This window comes from Tinamus guttatus, unplaced genomic scaffold, assembly GCF_059628265.1.
Source record: "Tinamus guttatus ecotype Peru unplaced genomic scaffold, ASM5962826v1 Tinamus_guttatus_pri_ptg001559l, whole genome shotgun sequence".
Taxonomy (NCBI): domain Eukaryota; kingdom Metazoa; phylum Chordata; class Aves; order Tinamiformes; family Tinamidae; genus Tinamus; species Tinamus guttatus.
Window position 1 is genome coordinate 17,961 of NW_028290093.1, and position 8,475 is coordinate 26,435.

Consider the following 8,475-nt stretch of genomic DNA (forward strand, 5'->3'; position numbering starts at 1 on the left):
CCGTGCGGGTGATGCCGGGACAGGGGTGACACTGGGATGGGTGACACTGGGATGGGTGACGCTGCAGGGGTGACACTGTGAGGGTGACGCCGTGCGGGTGATGCCGGGACAGGGGTGACACGGTGAGGGTGACACTGTGAGGGTGACGCCGTGCGGGTGATGCCGGGACAGGGGTGACGCCGTGCGGGTGACGCCGGCGGTGACGTCAGGGCTTCTCGAGCTGCCCCGCGGCCTCGTCCCCCCGCATTGTCCCCACGTCCTGGTAGGTGGGGGGCAGCCCCCGCCCGATGTCCTCGTACATGGAGCACTCGTCCAGACGCAGCCCCTGGGGACAGCGCGGGGACGTGGGGACACCGTGGGGACACCGTGGGGACAGCATGGGCATGGGGACACCGTGGGGACACTATGGGGATGTGGGGACACCGTGGGGACAGCGTGGGCATGGGGACACCATGGGGACACTATGGGGACGTGGGGACACCGGGGGGACACCAGGGGACATGGGGACACCAGGGTGGGGACACCGGGGGGACATGGGGACACTGTGGGCATGGGGATACCATGGGGACACTATGGGGACATGGGGACAGCGTGGGCATGGGGACACCATGGGGACACCATGGGGACATGGGGACACTGTGGGCATGGGGATACCATGGGGACACTATGGGGACGTGGGGACACCATGAGGACACCGGGGGGACACCATAGGGGCATGGGGACACTGGGGGGACACTATGGGGACACTATGGGGACATGGGGACACCGTGGGGATACTTTGGGGGGAGACACTGTGGGCATGGGGATACCATGGGGACACTATGGGGACAGCGGGGGGACACCAGGGGGACACTATGGGGACGTGGGGACACCGTGGGGACATGGGGACACCATGGGGACACCTTGGGGGGGGGACACTGTGGGCATGGGGACACCGGGGTGGGGACACCGTGGGGACACCATGAGGGCACCATGGGGACACCGGGGAGACATGGGGACACTGTGGGCATGGGGACACCATGGGGACACTATGGGACGTGGGGACACCAGGGGGGACACCATGGGGACACCATGGGGACATGGGGGAGTGGGGACACCGTGGGCACACCGGGGGGGGGACCTTAGGGGACACCGTGGGGACAGTGGGGGGGGACCATGGGGACACTGTGGGGGGGGGGGACACTGTGGGGACACCGTGGACATGGGGACACCAGGTGGTGGGGACACCGTGGGGACGCCATGGGGACACGGGACACCATGAGGACACCATGGGGATGCTGTGGGGGACACCGTGGGGACACCGGGGGACACGGCCGCCCCGATGTCCCCGATGTCCCCGATGTCCCCGATGTCCCCGATGTCCCCATGTCCCCGCTCACCTCGTACAGATTCTCCTCCTCCCCCGGCGTCCCCTTGCTCTTCAGCAGCCGCTCGTTGGCCCAGCGCTTCTGTGGGGACATTGGGGACAGTGTGGGGACATGGGGACACCGTGGGGACATGGGGACAGCGTGGGGGACACCATGGGGACACTGCGGAGACAGCGGTGACACCATGGGGACGTGGGGAGACAGGTGTCCCCAGAGCCGCTGCGGGTGTGGAGGGTGACCCGAGTGTCCCCACGTGCACCGGGTGACAGGAGTGTCCCCACGTGTCCCCAAGGCCACCCCAGGGGGTCCCCGCATGTCCCCAAGGCCACGCCGTGTGTCCCCAAAGCCACCCCGAGGAGTGACCCGTGTGTCCCCAAGGCCCCCCTGGGGTGTCCCTGTGTGTCCCCAAGGCCACCCCGGGAGGTGACAGGAGCGTCCCCAAGGCCACCCCAGGGGGTGACCCGCATGTCCCCAAGGCCACCCCAGGGGTTGACCTGTGTGTCCCCAGGGCCACCCCGTGTGTCCCCAAAGGCACCCCGGGGGGTGACAGGAGCGTCCCCAAAGCCACCCCAGGGGGTCCCCGTGTGTCCCCAAGGCCACCCCATGTGTCCCCAAGGCCACCCCAGGGGGTCCCCACATGTCCCCAAGGCCACCCTGGGGTGTTGACAGGAGCGTCCCCAAAGCCACCCCAGGGTGTCCCCGCGTGTCCCCAAGGCCATCCCGGGGGGTGACCTGAGTGTCCCCAAGGCCCCCCGTTGTCCCCTTTGTCCCCAAGGCCACCCTGGGGGGTCCCTGTGTGTCCCCAAAGGCACCCCGGGGGGTGACAGGAGTGTCCCCAAAGCCACCCCCTGTGTCCCCGCGTGTCCCCAAAGCCACCCTGGGGGGACCCCATGTGTCCCCAAGGCCACCCCAGGGGGTGACCTGAGTGTCCCCAAGGACCTCGTTGTCCCCTTTGTCCTCAAGGCCACCCCAGGGGGTCCCCGCGTGTCCCCATAGCCACCCTGGGGGGTGACAGGAGTGTCCCCATAGCCACCCCGCATGTCCCCAAGGCCACCCCGGGGGGCGACCCGAGTGTCCCCAAGGTCCCCCCCGTTGTCCCTGTGTGTCCCCAAGGCCCCCCTGGGGTGTCCCCATGTGTCCCCATAGCCACCCTGCATGTCCCCATGGCCACCGCAGGGGGTGACAGGAGTGTCCCCAAAGCCACCCCAGGGGGTCCCCATGTGTCCCCAAGGCCACCGCGGGGGGTGACAGGAGTGTCCCCAAGGCCCCCCCCGTTGTCCCCGTTGTCCCCGTTGTCCCCCCGGACCCTGAGCAGCAGCAGCAGCCCCGGCCCCGCGGCGCAGAGCAGCAGCAGGGCCCCCTCGGCCGCGATCACCCGGTCCTTGGTGGCCTCGGCCACGTTCAGGAAGGGCACGGCCACCTCTGGGGGGGCGGGGACGGGGGGACGCGTCACCCGGTGTCACCTGTGTCACCCCGCGTCACCCCCGCAACACCCCGCATCGTCCCTGTGTCACCCCACAACACCCCGCGTCACCCCTGCAACACCCTGCGTCACCCCCGCATCGCCCCACGTCACCCCCACGTTGTCCCTATGTCACCCCGCGTCACCCCGTGTCACCCCCGCATCGCCCCGCGTCACCCTGTGTCACCCCCGCAACACCCTGCGTCACCCCGTGTCACCCAGCGTCACCCCCGCAACACCCAGCGTCACGCCCGAATCGCCCCGCGTCACCCTGTGTCACCCCGTGTCACCCCCGCAACACCCTGCGTCACCCCGTGTCACCCCGCGTCACCCCCGCAACACCCTGTCACCCCCGCAACACCCCGCGTCACCCTGTGTCACCCCGTGTCACCCAGTATCACCCCCGCATCGCCCCGCATCACCCCGTGTCACCCCGCGTCACCCCCGCAACACCCCGCGTCACCCCCGCAACACCCAGCGTCACCCAGTGTCACCCTGTGTCACCCCGCGTCACCCCCGCAACACCCCACGTCACCCCCGCATCGCCCCGCGTCACCCCGTGTCACCCCTGCAACACCCCGCGTCACCCCCGCATCGCCCCACGTCACCCCGTGTCACCCAGCGTCACCCTGTGTCACCCCCCATCACCCCTGTGTCACCCTCACAACACCCTGCATCACCCCCGCGTCGGCCCCACAACACCCCGCATCAGTGTCCCCACATCCCCGTGTCACCCTGCATCGCACCCGCAACACCCCACTTCACCCCGTGTCACCCCACATCACCCCGCATCACCCCTGCAACACTCTATGTCACCCCGCGTCACCCCCGCGTCGTCCCTGTGTCACCTCATGTCACCCCCGCAACACCCCTGCAACACCCCACGTCACCCCGCGTCACCCCCATGTCACCCGTTGCCCTCATGTCACCCCGCGTCACCCCCATGTCACCCCACATCACTGTGTCCCCGTATTCCTGCGTCCCCACATCCCTATGTCCCTGTGTCCCAGGTGTCCCCACATCCCCTGTCCCCCGTCCCTGTGTCCCCTTGTGCCCCTGTCCCCAATGTCCCTGTGTTCCCATGTCACTGTGTCCTTGTGTCCCCTGTCCCCAATGTCCCTGTGTCCCCATGTCCCCGCATCCCCTGTCCCCATGTCCCCGTCCCCATGTCCCCAGTGTCCCTGTGTCCCTGTCCCCACGTCCCCATTGTCTCCATGTCCCCATGTCCCCACGTCCCCGTGTCCCTGTGTCCCCTTGTCCCCACATTCCCATGTCCCCAGTGTCCCCGTGTCCCCATGTCTCCATGTCCCCAGTGTCCCCCGTCCCCCTGTCCCCGTCCCCACGTCCCCAATGTCCCCATGTCCCCATTGTCCCCCATTGTCCCCATTGTCCCCATTGTCCCCATGTCCCCATTGTCCCCATTGTCCCCCATTGTCGCCATTGTCCCCATTGTCCCCATTGTCCCCATGTCCCCATTGTCCCCACGTCCCCATTGTCCCCATTGTCCCCATGTCCCCATGTCCCCCTGTCCCCACGTCCCCATTGTCCCCCATTGTCCCCATTGTCCCCATTGTCCCCATTGTCCCCATGTCCCCATTGTCCCCATTGTCCCCATGTCCCCATGTCCCCATTGTCCCCGCTGTCCCCATTGTCCCCATGTCCCCATTGTCCCCAGTGTCCCCGTGTCCCCCATTGTCCCCATTGTCCCCATTGTCCCCCATTGTCCCCATTGTCCCCATTGTCCCCATTGTCCCCACGCCCCCCTCACCGCGCACGCGCAGGAAGGTCCCACACGATTGGGCCACCACCCCCTGGGCCTCCACGCGGCAGTAGTAGAGGCCGGTGTCACCCGGCGTCACCGCCTCGAAGCTCAGGGTGACGCCGCCGTCCCCGCGCGTCAGGCGGCGGCCGTCACCGTCGGCCAGCGCGGGGCCTCCGCCGCCCCAACAGGCGCTGCCGTTGTCACCGCGCGGCGGGTGACACGCGCGGTGCCACGTGGCCCGGGCCCCCGCCGGCGCGGTGTAGGCGCAAGGACAGGCTGACGCGGGCGCCGGGTGTCACCGCGCGCGACGCCGGTCCGGGTGACACCGTCACCGCCGCCCCGGTGTCGCAGCGGCGCCGCGACAGCGACGTCACCGTCAACCGCCGGGCACTCGTCACCCGCGACGCTCCCGTTGGTGGCGCCGCAGGGGGGGGGGCAGCCACCCTGGGGGGGGGACATCGGGGTGGCCCTGTCCCCTCCTGTCCCCTCCTGTCCCCCCCTGTCCCTCCTGTCCCCCCCGTCACCCCCTGTCCCCTCCCGTCCCCCCCTGTCCCCCCTGTCCCCCCGTCCCCTCCTGTCCTGTCCCCCCCGTCCCCATCCTGTCCCCCCTGTCCCCCCCGTCCCCTCCTGTCCCCTCCTGTCCCCCCTGTCCCCCTCCTGTCCTCTCCTGTCCCCCCTGTCCCCCTCCTGTCCCCCTCCTGTCCCCCCGTCCCCCCTGTCCCCTCCTGTCCCCTCCTGTCCCCCCCCCGTCCCCTCCTGTCCCCCTCCTGTCCCCTCCTGTCCCCCCCCCGTCACCTCCCGTCCCCTCCTGTCCCCTCCTGTCCCCCCTCTCCCCCCATCCCCCCCCTTGTCCCTTCCTGTCCCCCCCCGTCCCCCTCCTGTCCCCCCCCTGTCCCCCCCTGTCCCCCCCTGTCCCCCCCGTCAACCCTCCTGTCCCCTCCTGTGTCCCCTCCTGTCCCCCCTGTCCCCTCCTGTCCCCCCCGTCCCCCCCGTCCCCTCCTGTCCCCTCCTGTCCCCTCCCCCCCTTGGGGACAGTTTTGGTTCCTCTTATGGGGACACGGGGACAGCGGATTCCCGCTGGGATATGGGACCCCCATGGGGAAATTCCCACCCAGATCCAGGACATCCATGGGGAAATTCCCACTGGGATCCGGGATACCCATGGGGTGATTCCTGCCTGGATCCAGGACACCCATGGGGTGATTCCCACCCGGATCCAGGACACCCGGAGGACGATTCCCACCCGGATCCAGGACACCCGGGGGGCAATTCCTCCTGGGATCCAGGACACCCCTGGGGTGATTCCTGCCGGGATCTGGGACACCCTTGGGGCAATTCCCGCCCGGATCCATGACCCCCATGGGCTCTTCCCGCCCGGATCCATGACCCCCATGGGGCAATTCCCGCCCGGATCCATGACCCCCATGGGGCAATTCCCACCCGGATCCGGGAACCCCCATGGGGTGATTCCCACCCGGATCCATGACCCCCATGGGGTGATTCCCGCCCGGATCCATGACTCCCATGGGCTCTTCCCACCCGGATCCATGACCCCCATGGGGTGATTCCCACCCGGATCCATGATCCCCATGGGCTCTTCCCGTCCGGATTCCTGCCCCCCCCGGCTCTTCCCGCCCGGATCCATGACCCCCATGGGGTGATTCCCGCCCGGATCCGCTCCCGCTCCGGCTCCTACCTGGGAGCAGGCAGAGGACGAGGGGCAGCGGGGGGACACGGCGGCTCCTGGGGACACCGGCCATTCCCAGCCGGAGCGCGGGACCGGAACGTGGTACCGGAACGTGGTACCGGAACGCGGTTCTGGAACACGAGACCGGAACGCGGTACCAGAACGTGGTACCGGAGCGCGGAACCGGAATGTGGTACCGGAATGCGGTTCTGGAACACGAGACCGGAACGCGGTACCAGAACGTGGTACCGGAGCGCGGAACCGGAATGTGGTACCGGAATGCGGTTCTGGAACACGAGACCGGAACGCGGTACCAGAACGTGGTACCGGAACACGGTACCGGAATGCGGTTCTGGAACACGAGACCGGAACGCGGTACCAGAACGTGGTTCTGGAGTGCGGTACCGGAACGCGGTTCTGGAACACGGTACTGGAACGCGGTACCGGAGCGCGGTACCACAACACAGGACCGGATCGCGGTGTTGGAATGGGGTACCTGATCACAGTGCCGGATCGCTGTAGCGGGTCGCGGTGCCGGACGGCGGTACCGGTTCACGGTACCCGATCACAGTGCCGGATGGCGGTGCCGGGTCGCGGTACCGGCTCACAGTACCAGATCGCTGTACCGGAACACAGTACCGCTTCACAGTACCAGATCGCTGTACTGGATCGCGGTGCCGGAACGTGGTACCAGCTCACAGTACCAGAAGGTGGTGCCGGATCGCGGTACCGGTTCGCGGTACCGGATGGTGGTGCCGGATGGCGGTACCGGTTCACAGTACCGGATGGCGGTGCTGGAACGCGGTACTGGATCACGGTACCGGTTCACAGTACCGGTTCACGGTACCAGCTCACAGTACCGGAGAGCGGTGCTGGAATGCGGTACCAGTTCACAGCACCGGTTCGCGGTACCGGAAGGCGGTGCCGGAACGCGGTACCGGTTCACAGTACCGGTCGGCGGTGCTGGAACGCGGTGCTGGAACGCGGTTCCGGCCGGCGGTTCCGGATGGCGGTTCCGGATGGCGGTTCCGGCCGGAGATTCGCCCCAGCGCCCGGCACCGCCCGGTGCCACCAGCACCCAGGGGACACGGGGGGGACACGGGGGGGACACGGGGGGGGGACACGGGGGGGGGGACACGGGGGGGGGGACACGGGGGGGGACACGGGGGGGGGACACGGGGGGGACACGGGGGGGGCAGTGCCATCCCCTCCCCCCGGAGCTCCGGAGGGACTGGAATTCCTGGGGATGGAGGACTGGGATTCCTAGGGATGGAGGACTGGAATTCCTGGGGATGGAGGACTGGAATTCCTGGGGATGGAGGACTGGAATTCCTGGGGATGGAGGACTGGAATTCCTAGGGATGGAGGACTGGAATTCCTAGGGATGGAGGGACTGGAATTCCTAGGGATGGAGGGGCTGGAATTCCTAGGGATGGAGGACTGGGATTCCTGGGGATGGAGGGGCTGGAATTCCCAGGGATGGAGGGGCTGGAATTCCTAGGGATGGAGGGACCGGAATTCCTAGGGATGGAGGGGCTGGAATTCCTAGGGATGGAGGACTGGGATTCCTGGGGATGGAGGGGCTGGAATTCCCAGGGATGGAGGGGCTGGAATTCCTAGGGATGGAGGGACCGGAATTCCTAGGGATGGAGGGGCTGGAATTCCTAGGGATGGAGGACTGGGATTCCTGGGGATGGAGGGGCTGGAATTCCCAGGGATGGAGGGGCTGGAATTCCTAGGGATGGAGGGACTGGAATTCCTAGGGATGGAGGGGCTGGAATTCCTAGGGATGGAGGACTGGGATTCCTGGGGATGGAGGGGCTGGAATTCCTGGGGATGGAGGGGCTGGAATTCCTAGGGATGGAGGACTGGGATTCCTGGGGATGGAGGGGCTGGAATTCCCAGGGATGGAGGACTGGAATTCCTAGGGATGGAGGGACTGGAATTCCTAGGGATGGAGGGGCTGGAATTCCTAAGGATGGAGGGGCTGGAATTCCTAGGGATGGAGGGGCTGGAATTCCCAGGGATGGAGGGACCGGAATTCCCAGGGATGGAGGAACTGGGATTCCTGGGGGTGCAGGGACCGGAATTCCCGGGATTCAGGGACCGGAATTCCCAGGGATGGAGGACTGGAATTCCTGGGGATGGAGGACTGGAATTCCCAGGGATGGAGGGACCGGAATTCCCGGGGATGGAG

The 8,475-nt window shown here is 67.6% G+C and overlaps 1 protein-coding gene across 1 annotated transcript; it reads right to left on the reverse strand.

Annotated features, from left to right (window-relative positions):
* Positions 1-205: 205 nt before the first annotated feature.
* On the reverse strand, positions 206-6,351 carry CD79A (CD79a molecule). The gene is made up of 5 exons (XM_088539278.1): positions 6,288-6,351; positions 4,598-4,867; positions 2,674-2,789; positions 1,380-1,448; positions 206-325 (listed from the first exon to the last, which is right to left on the reverse strand). Exons 1-5 carry the CDS (start codon positions 6,349-6,351, stop codon positions 206-208), a joined length of 639 nt encoding a protein of 212 aa, XP_088395404.1.
* Positions 6,352-8,475: the final 2,124 nt, after the last annotated feature.

Excerpts from the sequence above, each read along its gene's own strand:
- CD79A (XM_088539278.1), bottom strand. The coding sequence starts at position 6,351 with ATGGCCGGTGTCCCCAGGAGCCGCCGTGTCCCCCCGCTGCCCCTCGTC. Across the intron at positions 1,449-2,673 it reads GGCTGCTGCTGCTGCTCAGG|AAGCGCTGGGCCAACGAGCG; the intron begins GTCCGGGGGGAC and ends ATGTCCCCACAG. Across the intron at positions 326-1,379 it reads AGGAGGAGAATCTGTACGAG|GGGCTGCGTCTGGACGAGTG; the intron begins GTGAGCGGGGAC and ends CGCTGTCCCCAG.